The sequence below is a fragment of the Ammospiza nelsoni genome, chromosome 1 (assembly GCF_027579445.1).
Source record: "Ammospiza nelsoni isolate bAmmNel1 chromosome 1, bAmmNel1.pri, whole genome shotgun sequence".
NCBI lineage: Eukaryota > Metazoa > Chordata > Aves > Passeriformes > Passerellidae > Ammospiza > Ammospiza nelsoni.
Genome location: NC_080633.1, coordinates 8247740 through 8267772, shown reverse-complemented (window position 1 = coordinate 8267772; position 20033 = coordinate 8247740). Strand labels below are relative to the sequence as shown.

Below are 20033 nucleotides of genomic sequence, written 5' to 3'. Positions count from 1 at the left end.
ATTCCCTTCAAGTAAGATTTATTTTGATGCCTGTTTTCAGACTGTTGCCTTCAATTTTAAAAGCACAATAGCATGAAAACATAATGCTTTGGTTTTAGGAGCTGTTTTTCTTCAGCTCTGTTTCTTACCAGTTTCTCAAATGTTTAATCTAGCAATCATGAAAGCCGCCTTTAAGGAATTGCTTTTGATCTACTCTTATGCAGTAGCTACTGATGGCCATTTTTTTTCCTCCTGCTATTGTTGTTAAATCAAATACAAGACAATGACTCAACTTTGAGCAAAAGCAAAACTAATGTAGGAGGCAAATGCTTATGAGTCATTTGTGTAAAAAGGGAAGTGATTTGCTCCTTTTTTCTGGGATTTGAAAGGCAGGTAAGAGCCCATTAGTCCCTTAAGGATGCAGAAGAGTCTGACAGAGCTGGGGCAGCTTTAAAAACAGGTATTTGCCTTTTGCTCACAGGGTGACCTGTGGGTTGGAAAGGTTCTTATTCCTGTGGAAATCACTAGGAATTAGCCCAGCCTTCCTGCAGAGTGACACATCTCTCCAGCTGTGCATCCCTCCTGTCCTGTGACCACAACTGAAGGGGCTCTGTGCTGAAACAGCCACATCTGGTTTTTTATACAACATTCTGCACTTTAGCAGGGTTCTAGGGACTAAGGTGAAACTCTGACTTCAGTTTTGTGTCCTAATTTCTCTCATCTCATCTAAAACCAGGTCAATAATTGTGCCTCAGTTTGCCTGCTTCTAAAAAGATGGTAATAACTCCTGTCCTACCAGGACATTATGTGCAGTTTTATTAATTGATGCTTGCAAAAGGCATTAAGATCAAGACAGAATGATTGCCTCAGTGGAGGTCATAATTAGACTTGTACCAAGAGCTACATCTGAGCATCAGCTGTGATGGTCATTTCATCTTTTTCTTGCACTTCAGCCACAAGTGTGGGGGTGCTAAGGGTGGGAGCTGCTCTTAAATACAGAAACAGCCACTGCATTTAGCATCAATTCAAGCCCTTTATGAACCCTGCATCGACCAGGGAAAGGCTCAGGCTGCAGGGAAGACAAGAAGCAGGGCTGGCAGCAGGACAGAGCTGTCTGGAGGGATCAGCAGCAATCCCTGCCTTGGCAGGGCCCAGCTCCCCTCAGCTGGGGGTCAGCTCGGGGGTCAGCACTAATCTGATCAAAAAAGGGATTGGGAAAAGCTCATCCGACTCAGGCTGTGAAATCATGCTCTTGAATCCTAATAATTTCTGCAGCAACCAGTTGTCATGCCATGAGGAATTAGGAGCTGGAGTTGAGGGGTGGGGGGAGAGCAAGGTGACGCATTTTTGTGAATCCCAAATCCTGCTGTAGGCAGAACTTCCATAAAAAACTATATTTCCATATAATCTGTTCTAAAAAGTACTTTATGAAACACTAAGGCTCATATTTCTAAATATTATAGAACTGGGAAGTATCCCAGATTTATCAGTAAAATTTGAAAAAATAAAATTCATGCAGAAACGTTAGGGATGATTTCAAGAAGACATGCAACAGAATGATGGATTTTTGTACTCAAAAAAGCTTATGAATGACATCATTTTGAAGAGAGAACTTTCTTTTTCTTTCCTTTTCTGCACTCTGCTCACTTTTCCACTGAATATTTTATGCAACAGCATTTTGTATTAAAATTCAAGTCAAAACCCCCACAAACACACCACCAAAAACTCAACTGCACAGGCTAATCAAAAGCAGAAAAGGATTTAATCTCATATTTCTTCTTTCCAATCAGGATGCCATTTACATACTATATTTTTTTTTTCCCCAGCAAATCATGCAGATTTCTGGCTGTTTGCAGCTCTCCTCTCGAATCCTGATGGGGAGAGGAGCTGCTCTGGCTCTCCGCAGTTTTGCCACATGGTGGCAATGCAACCTCCACCTTCCTGCTCAGGAGGTGAGCTGCCTCTGATTTCCTCCTTCATTACTTCTTATTCACTCTAATTATCATATTTGTAGGTGGCAATTACAGTCTTTCTGGGTTTCTGCTTTCCATTTCCTCAAAAAATTTAATAGAGGCTTGTTGCGTTTATTTTTCAAATAAACTCTGCAACATTTCTAAGGACATTAACCCTCTAATAGAAGAGTTTTTCTTCCAGTTAATACAATATTGCATGTTTTTCTGATCTCTAATGAAGTTTTGAGGACCACTCTGGAACTGTTCCCTTTTGCCAACAAGCATTCATGTGCCCTTCAGCATTAACCCTTTGCTTTCAAGATAGGAGTTCTCTTTAGACTATGTTGCTTTTGTTGCCTCATTGGAATTGAGAACATTCTCAAATTATTTAAAAGCACCTTAAAAAGAATGAATGAAACACAAAAAATAAAAAGTAGGGATATGTACAACAACAAAACCAGTAAAATATTCAGCCTGGAAAAGAATTACAGGTGCAGAAGAAAAGGTGATCCTTGAGAAAACATGCTTTTAAAATCACTCTAGGGAGTAAACCTGTCTTAATTTTAAATGACTGTGATTCTGAGAAAATAAAAAAAACCAAGATCTATTTGTTACTAATTTTAAAATCAGTATGCATCAAAAGTCTACATCTAAACTGTAATGTAAACATTTCTGTCTGCACTTTTGAAAAGTGTGGATACTTCTCATATATTAATATAACATATAACTATACCAGGTCTCAGAAGAAAGGTTCTGTTCTCTGGTACTCAGAGCAGGCACTGCAGATTTAAGGCTTAATCAATGATAGCCAAGAACACAACATTAAATAAGTCAGTGAAAACACTCAAAAAATCTTGAAGCAAAACTCAGAGAGCTTTAAGGAATATGTACATTTGTTAGAGGTGTCAGCTTCTGCTTAACTGTATAATTCTGATCTGGATCTAATACATGAATCAGGGCATTGTACATAATGAGATTGTAATTGGGAATTTTACATCTAAATTTCTGGCAAATTTGTCTGAACTATGGGAAATATTTCTCAGCTAGGAGTTTGAAATTCAAATAATGTGTCCAACAGAGTATTTGTTGTGGTCATCTCTGCTGTATAACCAATACCAGGTGAGATGGAGAGTAAAGAGTTTCTTGGTGCAGCTTATATCCATATAGCCAGTACAGCTGCAAAACCACCTAGGACACCTCACTACACCACAGGAAATTTAATAAATAAAAACACAGAGCACTTAATAGTTTGCTTTGGTACTATATGATACTTCCACTCATTAAAATCTGAAAAAACTTTAGAAGTGAAAAGACTTCCCTTCTAAATCCTCAGTTAAGGAACTTGTTAAGAAGTATTTTAAATAACTATAAATAAAACACACTATTTAGCTCTTAGCAGCATTTTGTGCTCCTGTGCTGTTTGATGAGACTCAAAGCAATAGAATAAATTTTTCCAGTATGGAGCGACATGCAGGGACTTTCATGGTCTTAAAGTTTCTTTGGGTTGAGACTACAGCATAACAGCTTTTTGGTAAAATAAAATAAAATAAAATAAAATAAAATAAAATAAAATAAAATAAAATAAAATAAAATAAAATAAAGTATTCTAATCACGATTTTCTGGTATGTAAACTGGCTGAGGGAAAGTTCATTCAGCACCAGAATGACACAGGCAAACACAGAAATGACCACAATCCCTTTAGAAGAAAAGAACTGGGAAGAATGGCAGCAAATCCAGCTCTACAAGGCTCATCTGTGCTGTGGAGATGGTTCTCAAAGAAACTGTTTTCAGTGGAAAGAGAGGAAAGCAGGCACAGAGGCTGGGCAACACAGAATTGGTCGGGGCTGTTCTTGCGGGAGGCTGCAGAGCTGAGCAGACATCTCACCATGGGTTTGTTTTGGTCTTTTCCCCCCTGCAGGGTCTGGTTCTGCCTTGGTGGGCCATGAAACCTAGCTCAATATCTATCCCCCATCTCCAGACTCTGAGAAATCCTGGTGGATGTGGGCAAGGGCTGCAGGGAGCCAGGGAAAGGTGCAGGTCTGAGCAGAGCCTGCTGCTGTTTGCCATGGATTTGAAGGAAAACATCTCCTACATGCCACTGCTTTGCTTGGTTTCTGCAGTCCTCATCCCAGGAGAGGACTGAAGGTTTCTGCCATCCCTCTGGAGTTGGTCCCTGCTGTCCCACACTGGCTGCTCTCCACCTGTGTGTGCTGCTTGCAGGCACCTGGAGCCCCCAGCCTGGCACACAGCAGCCAATGCATCCCTGCCCACTTATACTTTACTGCTTAACCCATCCAAAAGCTTTAGGGTCACCTTTAAAACCTGCCATTTCCCCCTACTTTTATAATTGCTGTAAACTCTGTGGCACAGTTTCCCCTTAGACCTATACTTGAAGACTAGAGAGCAGCTGGTGCAGAAGCTGCACCATATGGTTGTTACTTATAGCAATGTAAACTAATTGAGTGTTGAGGGTGAAACAATCCCTGGGTGTTTTATCTTTCAGGAACTGCTGGAGTGTCAATTAAGACCTGCTCTTCAGCTCTCCTGACATAGAGCAGAACCCAGCCAGAGTCAGCTCCTTGTCCTGGCTGGTGCCAACACTGCAGTCACCACTGGGCTGCTTTGGCACAATCTGAGGAATTCCCTGTTGCAGACATCTTTTAATGAAAAATCCTTTCCTTAGGATTTTTCCTCCTGAGAAGCTGAGAGGCCTCAGAAACAAAATGTAAACAATGGTTATCTGCTGCTGTGAAATGCAACAGGTGCATCTGTGATTGGCCCATCTTGGATCTTTGTAATTAATGGCCAACCACAGTCCAGCTGGCTTAGACAGAGAGTCCAAGACAGCTGCCTTTGTTATCATTCCTTTCTATTCTATTCTTAGCTAGCCTTCTGATGAGAACCTTTTCTTCTATTCTTTTAGTACAGTTTTAATGTAATATATACCATAAAATAATAGATCAAACCTTCTGAAACATGGAGTCAGATCCTCGTCTCTTCCCTTAACCTGAGACCCCTGTGAGCACCGTCACAATTCCCTGCACTGTATCACCCCCATCCCTCGTCTTCAAGGGCTGAGGTCCTGTGGAGAGCTGGTACTGGGAACACTGCTGGAAAACAGTCTTGTACATCCAGCAGCAGGATCTGAGCATGTTGGGCATCATGCCCCCCACAGCAGCAAGCACAGGCAGCACAGGCATATGGAAGGCTGTTTTTCGCATACAAAGATTTGACCTCTTGCGTATTTCACAAAAATTTAGTCTCTGCTGGAGGAAACCATGGACTTGAGCTCTGTGGGGCCCTCCCAGGTGCCCAGCCAGCCCTTAGCACTGATACATCCCTTGCACTTCACATCATTACTCCCCTGCTCTTCCAGTCCCAGACCCGCTCTGGCCTCTGATTGCTTCCAGATGGCATTAGGGTTTGGAGTTGTGTATTTTAAACTGCATTTCAATTTGGTTCTTTGTCTTTTCTTTTTTCCTTCAAATTAGGGAAGCTGATGTAAACAAATTATAATATGATTTTTGTCATAATTTTGGATGTTCTTTTGATTTCCCTGCTATTATACAACAATGGACAGGCCAGCTCTCTAGTGAGAATCACAAATTACAGCAGAATTTTCATCCTTTTCATTTGGCTTTCTCTCATTCTAATTTGGACAGAGTACATTCATTTTTGCTTTTTTTATTTCTTAAGGCAGATACTCTTTATTCAGGCCAGCAGTGAGAGAGACAAATAGGAAAGTTATTTAATCAGCCTGTAGCTTTTGCACTGGCCTCTTAATTTCCACAAGCAAGGCTGTACCAAGAAAAAAACCTACAGGAAATTACCTTTTAACTCAAATTGATGGAATTACACACTAACATAAAATTTCTATGACTATCTTTCAATGTCTTTGTTCTTTCTGTAATAATTTCTTGATTGCGGCACTTTAAAAACATTAAGCTTTCTTTCTTTCTTTCTAATATGTTTTTCAAATAAAAGTTCATGGACATCCTCAGAAGAAGAAAATGACCAATTTTCCTCAGGGAAATAGTGAGGCACATATAAATTTATCATGATAAAGAGCTCAATCCCTACAACCATCATGTACAAGCAGTTTATGTGTATTTACCCTTTTGTATATAAAAACAGGCATTCTTTGTAATCCCAGAGCCAAAATGCCTAACTGCAAAGATATGAGAAAAAGACATCAAAACTATACACAAGATCATAAAATTGTAGTTCCAGAAGAAGCCCAAAGAAGTCTTAATCCCCTCCTTGCACTGAAATAGGATTGATGTTTATCTCAGCAACCCATGACAAAAATCTGTTTAATTCACTCTTAAAAATCCCTCAGGAGAGAGATCCCTTCAGTATCCCTGGGAAACATGCCCTAACAGCTATATTTCCACCCTATAATACTGTACATCATTTTTGTACAATTTAATTAAATTCTTTTAATCACTTACAACATTCTACAGCCTGGAAGACTCCTACATGTGTCATAGCCCTCCAGCTCAATTCTACCAACATAGAAATGATGCATTTTTGTTTTACATGCAGTGAACTTGATCACTTGAATACATTTTTTGTGTTTTATACTGTTAAAACATAGAAATTATTCTATGGAGGAAAAACATGGCTTTGAAATTCAACTGGATTTGAAAATAGTCTCTAACATGCCACTCTTTATTTTCTGGGAATAACAGTGTTTTAAGATATTTTCTCTGAAACCCTGAAAGTGGACATAAAACATGAATATTATAGCAGGACCCTCTCATTCAGCATCCTGGTGCAGATCCAGGGCATCACAATTATCTCCAGGGAGTTATTCCAGACTTCAACTTAGCATGGCATAGGTCAAAATCTGTTCTGCAAGATCCAAAGTGCTGGTCTACTAATTAGTTATTAAAAATATCAGCATAATCAGAAAATGAGGACACAGCTCTCCAACAGGCAATTTAACCCAAGGCCACTGTAATAAAATTGGTGCAGAGAAACAGAACTTGTGTGCAAGCAGAAAACCAGAGTAGCTCTGTTATACAACTCACAATACACATTTTTTTTTGGAAATATTTGACTCCAGTGATACAACACCTATTTTTTGTGATGCCTACCAGGGCTTCAGGGCAAACAAGAACAACTTCACTCACTGAACGCCTTTAAAGCTGCTGGCTGTGCTGTGACATCAGGATGAACAGCTGGCTTCCTTCCACTGCCCCAAGGAGATCACTGACCACAGTAAATAATGTTCTCCTTTCCTTCCAAAAGCCATCCTGAAGCCTGAATGATGCTGATCCAGAAATTAGAGGATGACAGGTGTTGGTTTTGGCTGGCATCCTCCTTCCAAACAACCTTCTGCAGGGAGGGAAGGTTAAGGACTGGGCTAGAGCTGGCAGGGTTTCTCACGGTGCAGTGCTGGATTTTGAAGCCAGTCCAGGTAACAGCACATTTTAAAGCATATTTTAAAGTCCAGGTAGCAGCAAATTTTAGAGTTTTGAGGAGCTTGCTGGTTTCCAGGCAGGCATTCACAATGTGCACTGTAAATGGTTCAGTTTTTCCCTGACCTTTGCCTGCTGAGAAGGGCCAGAAGTTTATTCCTGGTGATGCAATCAGTAATGGGAGCTTCCTTGGGACAGGGCAGCCTCCACCAAAGCCAGCACGTGATGGCACTTCTACAGAGCCTTTCATGACATCATCTGGTGAAAGTTAAGACTCTTTTCCTCTGCTTTGACATGTATAAAGCAAAGTAATTTTGCATCTAGTTCATCTTCCTTGCAATGGAATCTTATATGGTAGAAATATCCACTTCAAACAAATGGCTGAGGTCAAGAGCTGCTCTTCATCCTTTGAATGCAACAAAACTGGGCAGGTTTTATGCACATTTGGTATAAATCAGTGTGCACATAACAGTCCACAGAAATCTAGTCACCTTAATGAGCTAAATAATGGCTAACTGAGGCTTGGATGGCTCCAAATGCTGCACAGCAGCTGCATGAACCCAATGGGCAACACTCAATGATGTCCAAATGCAAAACAAAGGAAAATTTCCTATTTTACTATGGGGACAATGCCACCAAAGCACCACTCTGCTTCTGCTACCTTGCTTGAGCAAGCACACAAATGAGGGAACAAATTCCATGCAGATTCCCCCAAAACCCCTCAAAAACACCAGCATGTACTTGAGAGCAAACTAATGGGTTTTTGACTTGCATTTCTGGCACTATCTGGTGTCATTTCCCAGTTCCATATGTTTTCCAAATTCCCTTTACCCCACAGCAGCTGTGTAGAACTGCAAATTTACCCATGTCCATGGAATATTTTTTTTGACTGAAAATAAGAAAGTTCCTAAAGTAAAATCTAGATTCTCTGTCCCAATGATTCTTCATTTCTTGTCAAAATAGAATAATTTGTAGTCCCATTAAGGCTGGTTTCTTTCACTGTCTGCAGAAATGACTTTAGTATGGCAGGAGATTTATTTATCCAGACTATCTTAAAAAATGCAGTGATGAGTCAGTCTAATTCCTCATCTCATTCTCCCCAACCAGGTTTAGGAGCTTCTAATTACTGGGAAAGGTTAGCCCTGCCTGTGAAATATGAGGATATGTCATCTCCTTCTCTGGTGGCACTAAACAGGAACTTTGGAACATACTTGCTTTCGGGCTAATTTTGAATGTTCCTTTTCACATTCAGGCATAATTTGATCATCAAAGTTCCTGCTTCCTAGCAGAAGTTCAGCATTCTCATGTTATAAAATGAAAAATTGAGCACACAGACGAATTAGGTAAGGCACTGCTTCAGCAGACTTACTGACTGCTTTCCCAGTACTACGACCACTTCCAGAGTCTCAGAATTAATATTTCTAAATGTAAGAAATATGTCTACTTCACTTGCTGGAAATGCTATAGGCATAAAAGATACTGCTCAAAATAACTGATATTTGATTTGGCAGCTCCTGCCAGGCGCTGCACTTCCGAGACCAGTCATACATGATCTAAATTTACCCTCTGATATTTTCTGTGAGCTGCTGATTAAATTATGGAAAAGATTTTTCTTTATTACTGTGTTCTCTTTCCTCTCTTTATAAAGTGTACAAAAGAACAGAAGCACTATTAGCATGAATCAGCCAGTGGCTTTGGATGTGGAGTTCCCATAAGCTGAGAGAGAGTTTCAGGGAAATGTATGTGAGTGGAAATTGGGAGCCTTTCCTAGATCTTGCAGCAAAAAAAATTCTGCAGTTTCATTGCCTTAATGGCGATGACATCCTGGCCTCTCCCACCAGGTGTCACTGCGAAGTCGCACAAGAGGATCTGCCGGTGATCACGCCGACAAAATGAAGATTAATAGGGCATGGGAGTCATCTCTGAAAAAGAGGCTTTTTCCCCCTCCTCCTCCTGGTTCCTGGCCAAAAAAGGAAACACAGCAACAGCACTGTGTGGTAAGCTCAGCAAAGCAGAGTATCAGCTTTAGAGGATGACTGTGTAAAGCTCATACTACTCAAGATGTTTAAATGTGTGCTGTGGGAGCTGGGGCTGGGGCTGGGCTGCCAGGAGTGACTCCCTCTTGATGTCTGAGGAGATGTCCAGATCAGACATCCCAACCGTGGTGTCAGGACAAAGTCTCGAATGGGGATTCTCAATTTGAGATGATCTTGAGATTTAGAGACTTCCAAATTTAGAGACATCCTCTGATCCTCTGACAGAGACACGAGATAAGGGAGTAACTCATATGCAATTATTACTTTTTAACTCACATGCTACTCCTACCAAAGTATCTAATACCCACAGGTGCGTCCCACAGAGCAAACTGCAAAACTGTTCCTTTGTTTTCCTAGTTTCTACTCTAATATCTGAGGACACATGCAGCAAACTCCTCATGTCACACTTTATGCATGGCATAGGACCATCTGTAGGTGAAAATCCTCCCAGCAGTGACAGAAGCACACTCCACGGTGTCACATCCTTGATTTCCAAGCATGCACTCAGAGCATAACACCAGAAGTTATCCAGCTTTGTCTGTGATTTGTTCAAGGAAACCATATCAGGACTTTCTAGCACTGCAGCCCAGGAGAGGTCCCTGTCCTGCTACAGGGACCCTGATTAACCATTCTGGGCTGCTCCTGGTCTAGCAGCAACATGCCGGTATGGAGGGAAGTTCTCCTGCCCCATTCCTCAAGATTCAGCATCACATAATCCCAAAATCAACAAATTTTCAAACTGCAGCACAGGGACATCTCAATCTTCTTTTGCCACTTAACAGAATCATGGAGGTGACCTCCATCAGAGTGCCCTGCTGCCACCCCTCCTCACAACTGCTCAACAGCCTTTCCAAGTGCTTGGTAGCAAATTAAGGCACTTTAATTACAACATGACAGAATTAACTTCTCTGGAAGAGTGCTCTAAAAAAAGCATATAAATGAAATTAATTTTACCTGCAGTTCACTTTTTAAATGCATGTTATTTTTAAGATATTACTCCTTATACACAGAACGTATAAATACTCTTATCTTATTGCTTTGGAAGTCCTTTTTGCTACACCAGCACTTGCTTTAAAATTATCTGTAAGACTTATCATTGCCAAAACATATTCTCAAACCAAAAATGATCATACAGCAAACTGAAATAAAAACCACTCTTTGCTGCTGCTATGCATTTAAATGTGTAGCTGATTCCAGTGGCAGAACTTTAAACTCTGTTTTATAGGATATCACTCGATTTTAGTACAAGCATTTATCAGGCACAGCTCTGAAAATGTTAAGTCAGACTATGAAAACATTGTCAGTGTTTATTTTAGTAATAAACCCCATGCTTAATCTATGCTTTCATGTTACAGTAATCTATGTATCAATCTATAACCTTCCAGCTAAATGCACTAAGTAGATTAAGCTCTGATTGATTTGAAATGTTTTTCACTATATTATCAAAAGTCTACAGATCAGCATAAATACCTCGAAGAAATTTTTTCTCCTTTGGCAGATTTACAAAAGCAGAGCTTAACTTGAATTGCAATGAACTTTTGTATTTTTCCAGGGCAAAAAGCCTGTCAAATTTACTCTAGATCTGCTGTGCTTGTGGACTCAGTAAAAACCTGTGATTAATAGTGCAGTGCATCTATTCTGTCGTGACAGGAGCGATGACATTGTGAAGAAAAGTGTCCCCCAGGGTCTGCCATGCATATGAAGTGGCAGGAGCCACCCCAAAGGGTGGCACTGCTGGGTTGCCATCTGCAGAGCTCACTGTGCAAACAGCTCTCACAAAATGAGGGGGAATTGCTGTTGGGGTGCTCTTGCTATGTAGATAAAAGTCGCTAAAAATCATTAAAAGTCGTCTTCCCCAAATAGAAAACCCTGAGGCTTATTTTCCATTCTGCACTGAGGGAAAGTGAGAAGCAGGGTGTGAGCTGTGACAGAAACCCAGTGGGTGCTGCAAGGAGGCTCTGCTGTCGCTGCCAGGGGTCACAGAACACAGCAACAAAAAGAGCATGGAAGGGAAGAGGAGTGTGCTGAACTCTCCGTGATCCTGATTCTCACAGCTCCTCTGCAGACTGCCTGCTGGAGCTGGCTGCACAGATGGAGGGAGGGTTCTGCATATGCTCAGCACTCATCCTGGTGCTCACTGAGATGGCAGCAGTGCAAACAAACACGGGCCTGAGCATCGCACCCAGCTTGGCAGGGAGGTGGGGAAGACAGGGCTACAAACCACAGCAGGAATGGGTGAAAAGCAAAAGTGGTCTTGAGGTGGCACAGTTCAGTCTTTGCCAAGTTTTCAAGCATTTCCAGTCAGGTAAGTTTGGAGTTAAAACGAGGCCCAAGTTGATCCCACTGAAGAGGTGGCATCCAAGAAAAGGAAAAGCTTTGGAAAAACAAAGGTGATGGTGTGTTGGCAGAGTATCCCAGGTTAAATTTCATTGGTAGCCATAACTGGATTTTCTTAGAGCCCACTGGGGAGGTGTATCTCATTTCTCAGTTGTTCTTATCCATTTATCTCCATGGAATATCCAGCTGCTTCTGGATCCTGCTCCATCCATCCGTGCAGGTAGACAGCTGGTGTCCGTGCACTGCAGACCCAACAACACCATGGCCCCACAGCTGGTTCAAGCACACATCCTCAGTCCTGACACCAGTCCCAGGTTTATCTCCATGAGGAATGCACAAGTGATGACAAGAGAAGGAGCTCAGCTCACACAGCTCAGCTCTGGATTTGATTTTGGATTCCCATTAGTTGGAAACGTTTAAATCGGGTTTTCCTGTGGGACCTTCTACACATTGCTTGTGAAAAAAGACAGTTATTTAGTTCAATATAAACTGTATTAGCAAACAAATTGACATTTCCAAATCCTAATTTTTTTCAAACATAATCCCAGAGAACAACAGGTCCAATGGTCCTAATCTGCCTTGTGCCTCACAGGTTACAGAACCTGGCTTGGCATAAGCAGACTGCACTCGATCAGACATTCATTTCTTACCCAAGCAAATTAACATAAAGTTAACAAGCAAATTCATTATAGAGGGCAAACCTGAAAGTCAATATCAGTCAAGAAATTGCCTGAGCAATCCTGTAATTGAATAAAAACAGGTGTCAGCAAAACAAGTGTCATCCTGGGCTTGCTGATGTGCTCTGGGTTCATGGGCTTGACAAACCCCTCTCAGTGTGGTGCTGTGTGTGAGACTCTGCAAGGAGACCTCATGTACTAAATGATGTTTATCAGACAAATATGGGTAGCAGGAGTAGGCACATTTGACCTCCAGAGTCAAACAGCCTGCCCACAACTTCACCAGCAAATTAATAAAGTGAAGGAAAATTAGCATTTTGTAACTTCTTAGCCACTTCTCTGGTTACAAAGTGCTTTCACAGTACAAGGAGGACACTTGAAAATATGCTGTATTGCAGTAGAAGTACATATTTAAATATAAAAAATAATAAAAACCTATCAGATTTTTCCACTGATGTGTTTGATGAGTTTTACACTGATTTATGGGATCAGCATCTTTAGGAGGGGCAAACAAACTCATTCATTTTAATTCCCTCATTTCTGGATCTAAGGATCATGGTCTAGCTGTGATACAGACCAATATAAGTAGTGATTCCTATTTTTTCATCAATTAACTGTTAATAGCATTTTGTAACCTATTCTGTTCCATTAAGCCTCAAGAGAACTGGGAGCAGCCAACAGGACACAGTTCATAGATGTATCTGGAATTTCTCTCTGTAGAAGTAAGAAAACCTTGGGATTATGCTGGGACCTGTATGAGAAAGGGTGACTTTAGAGGGAAGCTGTGTGAGAGGAAAGAGACACTGCCAGGTCCAAAAGCCAGGATCCCTGTGAGAAGGAATTGCTGGCAGCAGCTTAGTCAGCAGCAGAGAGAGAGATGCATGATCTGTACCTGTTATACATATAGATATAGACAAATAGATACAGATATAGATGATATAGATAAAGATATATAGATAAATAGACAAAGATATACACATGGAAATATAGATATATAGATAAATAGACAAAGATATACATACAGATATATAGATATAGATATAGATATCGATAGATGATATAGATAAAGACATATAAAGATAAATAGACACAGATATAGATACAGATATATAGATACAGATATAGATATAGATATATAGATATAGATATATAGATACACATATACATATACATATACATACACATATACATACACATATACATATACATATACATATACATATACATATACGTATACATATATGTGTGTGTGTGTTTTAAATTTTTATTCTGATATATTACTTTAAAAGCCTACAACAACACCCAAAAGAACTGGGGGTGGTGAGGATCCTCTCCCAAGCTAATAAGCAGCTGAGATCACTTTTCAAGCAGCTGCTCACACACACCAAAATGGCCATTTGCCAACTAAAAGGATCAAAGAGAACAGTGCTTCAGAGATGACCCTCCACCCTGTCAGGCCCATTTTCACAGGAAAGAAGCCAATTACTGGGGTCTGCTTTTAGAAATTTTTTTAGGTGGCAAGATGTGGGCAGTTTCCAAGGCCCACCTAGTTCTGTGGAAAACAGCTAATCAAGTAAAATTGTTTTCTCACTTTCTCTTTTAAGATAGAACCTTTTCCCTCCCCATTTCTGTCCTTTTTTTGTGATTTGAAAACTGCCACGTCCATGAGTGATTGCAGGTGCCATTAAATAACGAAGCAGTTCTGTTCATTAAAGCCCAGTGATTTATTACCTTTGGACTAAGGGAAAGAAAACAGCCTGAAAACAGAATTCTTACACCATTTCACATTATTTCCACTGCAGCACATCAAGCAACTCTTAGAACAGCAGGTTTTCCGCTCTGTGGTCCTCCAGTGCCCAGAAATGCAATGCTGGATGTCTAATTCCAGCAAGGTCTGTTATTCTAGAGTGTGACTTAAGCTCATGACTAACTGCTGGCCTAAATGTTGTGTCCTACCTTCATAGAGCCAGTCGCTGAGCCCATTGAAAATAACACCTTCCTTTCCTGTGGAGACCACTCGGATGGCTTGTTTCCCCACATGGGCACAGTAATAGATGTTATTCTCAAAGATAAATATCTGATTTGAAGGGAAAAAAAGGAAGAAAAAGAAAAAGAGAACAGCATTAAGCAGTGGCTCCAGCATAAAATCTTGCATTTTGCTTTTACAATAATTCGCAGTACAAAATCACATATCACAGTTTTATGGCGTCTTTTGTCCAAAAAAAAAGGATTTCCGCAGCTTGTTTCCAGTGCCATCAGCTAATAGAAAGATGCTAATTTACAACAAACTGAAGCCTTGGTGCTTTGATATAAGCTTTATTTCTCTCACTCCTGTCTTCATTTCAGAAACTGAACAGTTCAGTCAGAGAGCATGAGATGAAGAGTTCCATTGCTCAGGTTTTGAGAGTTGTTAGAGCTATTGCTGTGAAATGTTCCTGTGAATCAGGCTCTTTATTCATGTGTTTAAATGCTGATCAGGAAGTAAAGCTTTAGCCAGCCAATAATAAAAATATTGTTTCATGGCATCTGTCTTTATTGTGTGGTTAAATTGTTCTGTGTTTCTCTGTCACTGATAGAAAAATTCCTGTCCCCTCACCCCAAAGTGAACCACACCAGGTTCTAAGTAAAGTCACAGAATCACAGAATCACTTGGTTGTAAAACACTCTTAAAGTCTTTAAGGTCCCTTCCAACCCAACCCAATCCATTCTCTGATTCTAGGATCACTGAGTCCAAACAGTAACCCAGCACTGCCAAGGCCATCACCAGAGCACGTCCCCCAGTGCCACATCTACACATCTTCTAAATACCCCCAGAGATGGTGACTTCAGCACTGCCATGGGCAGCCTGTTCCCGTGCTTGGCAACCCCTTCTGTGAAGGAATTGCTCTTGGAATCCAATTGAAACCTCCCTGGCACAACTTGAAGGCATTTCCTCTTGTTTTACCAGTTACTCCTTGGGAAAAGACTGATCCCCCCTTGCTACACCCTCCTTTTAGGTAATTGTGGAGAGTGATGAGGTCCCCCAATGCCTCAGGTTTTAGCTTTTGTATTTTTAGATTCTGTACTGCTTTAGTTTGTAGTTCTAAGCTTCATATTAGGGGTAGTAAGCTCTCTTTACAGAGTACAGGGACAAAACAATTCCTTCTCTAGCTGGGGACCAAAGACAAATGATCCAAATTTCAGGCCCAAGAGCACAATGAAGAGAGAAAACCAAGAAGGATGGAACTTCATAACCTAAAGCTGTAATTGGACAATCAACTCCAATATGCAAATGGACCAGAACTTATAAAAGTGAGAGACCTGGTGACCATTTTGTGACCATTTTGGTTCATCTTGGGTGTAGCCCTGGCTGGGCTCTTGTGCTGCCCAAGGTGGATCTATTGAAACCTCCTAATAAATTCCTGCTTTATTCTTTAACTCCATCTGTTCTAGTCTGTGTTCTAGGTCAGCCTTTACAAGGCATCCACTCTCCTGAGCCTCTTTTCCTCCAGGCTAAACAATCCCAGCTCCCTCAGCCACTCTTCCAAGTTTGGAGCTCCAGACCCTTCCCCAGCTCCATTGCCCTTCTCTGGACATGATCCAGCACCTCAAAGTCTTTCTTGTTGTGAGGGAGCTGAGCACAGGGTTTGGGGTGCAGCCTCACCAGTGCCCAGGACAGGGGGACAATCACTCCCTGGTCCTGCTGGCCACACCATTTCTGATTCAGGCCAGGATGCCTTTGGCTTTCTTGACCACCTGGGCACACCTGGCTCATGTTCAGCTGCTGTCAACCAACCAGCACCCCCAGGTCCTTTCCCCAGGGCCACTTTCCAGCCACTCTGTCCCCAGCCTGTAGCCCTGCCTGGGGTTGCTGTGACTCAAATTCAGGACTTGGCCCTGCTGAACCCCTCACCATTAGCTCTTTTTGTAGACATTGTTTTGTAGGCTCTTTTTGTAGACATTTTTTTGTAGGCTCTTTTTGCATCACATCTGCTGACCTCCAGTGACCTGGGTCCTCCCCAGTTAGCCAGGGCTGCTGGTAAATGATGGGGCAGTGCTCAGTGAGCACTTTGCCAGCTCCCACAGCTCCCTTGGGTGGATCCCATGCAGTCCCATGGACTGTGTGTGTCTGAGAGCTGTGGCAGGTCACTGACCCTTTCACCTCATGGGACCTTTATTCTGCTCCCCATCCCTGTCTTTAACACATTTCTAAACATTTCAACATTTCTAAACTCTATTAAAACTGAAAAAAATGTTATCAGTAAGCTATTTAGACTGAAATGCAAACTGTTAACATAATTTAGTAGACATTTATAAATGGGTTTTTCTGTACTTGAAGATACTGGAATAAATGTTATGTATTTTTACCATGATACTAGAAAGCAGCTTCTCATGTTATGAAAAGGCAGAATTGGGAAAAATATTTGCTTTCATCTTCTGTTTCACATCCTATTATGGTATATGTTTCACCCAAAGATGAGCTGGAAAGATTCCAGAAGAAAGTATAGATCTTAATTTAATTTTGGCAGGAGTTATAGCAGGTTTGCCTAAAGGTAAAAATTATTACTGAAACTGTAGCTTGCTCTACTTCCTTTTAAGCTAGGAAGAGCTGCATTCAATGAATAGATTTGGAAAGTAAAAAATACATTGTGAAAGATATTACATTCTTTCCTACCCTGAATTTTAGTAAACAGAGCAGCCAGATAAGGTATTCCAAGTAAAGAATTTTATGTATTAGCTAATCTGCATATGGGGAGGTTGTTGAAGTTTAAATGTGCATAAAAATTGTGAAGACTAAGCAGAATAAGATACTCAGAGTTCAAATAAATCAAAATCTCCGTGTCTGAGTACTAAATGTGCTAAGGGGTGCTTGGGTAAGAGCTCTTCTATGACAGGCACACAATCAATTGGATTTATTCAAGTGATGCAACCCTTCCCTTGCCCACGTTCTTCCAGGAAAATAAGGTTTGCAATATTTTGTACTATATTCAATGTTTTATGAGTTTACAGGAAAAATAAAGAAAGTGGATTGACAACCTGCTCCCACCCTTCCCTTTTTAAAGTATTGCAATGTTTCCATCTTCACCGTTTGATCTTTCAAAGCTTCATTGCACTCATCAGGCTGTGTGAGGTATCTGGTGCTGCAGTGGAGAAATAATATAGTGCTCTGACTTCAAACTGCCTCCCATATAACTCAGAGCCAAACTGCAGCACCTCATGGAGATTTGAAAATTGTCCTCCTAACTACAGTGCCTTGTACCCTAAAAACGTCAACCATAATCAAGATAAAAGATAACTGAAGCAGCACAAGGAAGATTTCTGTGTAATGTATCTTATAAATTAAGAAAAAGCTTTTGGACTTCTGTTATTCATCAAGAGAGAAATGTCTTTGGATTACCTCACATCCCATGTTAGAAACAGATTTGAAGTTATTGTGAAATACCTGTGTAACAATTTTTACTGTTTTGGTTTCCTGGCATCAAAGCAGTGCTTTCTATCAAATGATCAATCCTGTCAGCTAATTAGGAGATAAGAAATTTCAGTAAAGAAGAATAGTAAAAATATGTTCAGACATCACTTTTACATTACTTCACGTCAGCTTTGCATAGCACTCCTAGACAAATTTAAAATGATGACAGAAGGGATCAAGTTCAGTTTTATGCCTCTCTGTACAGGAGATAAAGAGCAGAGCCCAAATTTCTGGTGTCTTCTCTTTTGCTGTGCATATTTGAGCAAGACTTTAACCCAGACACTCTTGCAGCACACGTGCCTTAAAATCCAACACTGAACACAACTGCTGGCATGGAAAACCAAGCTGTGCTAAGCCAGGAGAACCCTGTGCTCAGTACCATGTCCCTTTTCATCATGACACATTCAACACAGATGAAAGAGAAGATATTCTGAAAGAAGTGAGAAGAATGGAAACATCCATTCATAGACTGAAGAAACAGAAATTGCTAACTCTACAGAAAAAAAAAGGAAGATGTAAGTTTTACAAGATGATGGACAGACACAGAATAAACGAAAAAAATGTATTTTTACCATTTTATTTCTCAAAAACAACAGGCAAACCAATGAAACCTAGAATATTTTTCCTAATGAAATCGGAATTAACATATGAAACTTCTCACCACTGGATCTAGCAGAAGACCTCTCTTTCTGCTGGATGTTTTAACAAATGCTCCCAAGATTAAACACTTAACAAAAATAACTGCAACATCTGAGGGGATCTAGATAAAGTTTGGGTTTTTTCAAATGCATTCATTTAATCCCAGGATAATAAAAATCAATGGATTTTGCTTTATGTGGCTCAGTTTGTGACTTTGAGCTGTAACCCTTTATCCTCAGGTATCAGCACACCACTAACTCCTGTGATCTGGAAAGAAATCTCTGTCTGTATGCAAATGGTGTTAGAATTGAAAATCCCAAACTATTAGACATCCTTGCACCACACAATTAAAATTGGAGAAAAAAAAGAAGAGGGTGATTGGACCCTCTTCCACAAGCCTGAGACAGGAAGAAAAGTCAAAGCTTAAGTATCCAGTAAGATAAATTTATACAGTAGGGTAAATATTTGATCTAACAACAAATTAAACTTAAGTCACTTCAAACATGCAAAAGCCTTAATGACACTGACTGATTCAAGGATTTATTTAAAATGCTTTTGCGACTGCTTAAGGGCTTCTAAAATAATAGTCTCCACCAAACTGACCCAGAGTGGTATTCAGAAATTATGCTGCATTAATTAAAATATTGGTACTTTTAAATGGATTCATTTATGGATTTTTTTAAAGATTATAATGAAAATCATCTCCTTAAGACTTAAAAAGTCACAGTGACCAACTATTTTGAGTAGGTGAACACCTCCTTTTACAGTTGGTCTGCCTACCTTCCATCCAGCCAAAGAGGTGTGTGAAATTCCCACTTCTCCATAGATCAAAAAAAAAGAAATTCATGTGCACTAATCTGCATTTTTAGTGCTCCTATTTATTTACCAGCTGTAGAGTGGCATTCTAACTTTATGTTCTCTTTACCTCACAATTCCTAATGCATAACTTGTCAACTGCATGAGCTGCATCACTCAAATTTCTCATAAAGTTAATGCCTGGATGCTTATTACTTCAAGTTATTAGCACATTGAGAAGTGCAAATGTTTCCCACACGTTTCCACAGTGCAAGGTGAGCCCACAGGATTTACCTGTGAGAGAAGAGATGACATGGAAAGGTTGGCACTCTGACATGGAGAGTCTGATCAACAAGAACTGGTTTTCATGAACAGAGTCACAAATCTTTCCTTGGCACTGTGTGCTGGCTTTGGCTGGGGCAGAGTTAATTTTCCTCCCAGTGGCTGTGTTTTGGATTTGTGCTGAGCACAGTGTTGATAATGCAGAGATATTTTTGTTATTGCTGAGCAGGGCTTACACAGAATTTTCTGCTTTTTGCGCTGCCACGCTGTCGAGGATGCTGGGGGTGCCTGGGATGATGGCAGGGGACACAGCCAGGACAGGGGACCCCAACTGCCCCAAGGGCTGTCCCAGCATCATGATAAGTATTTAAAATCATCATGATGCTGACTCCTAAAGTCAGCATGATGACTTTAAGAAAGGAAGGAGAAGGAAGAGGGGAACTTCTGGAGGGATGGTGTTTGT

At 40.6% G+C, this 20033-nt stretch overlaps 1 protein-coding gene across 4 annotated transcripts in view; it reads right to left on the bottom strand.

Annotated features, from left to right (window-relative positions):
- Positions 1 to 20033, bottom strand: part of DPP6 (dipeptidyl peptidase like 6) — a 510686-nt gene that overhangs the window by 71669 nt on the left and 418984 nt on the right. For all 4 annotated transcript variants that reach the window (XM_059469776.1, XM_059469758.1, XM_059469784.1 and 1 more), the window contains exon 8: positions 14362 to 14482. In XM_059469776.1, the coding sequence (XP_059325759.1) occupies positions 14362 to 14482 (121 nt within the window). The remainder of the gene's footprint in view (positions 1 to 14361; positions 14483 to 20033) is intronic.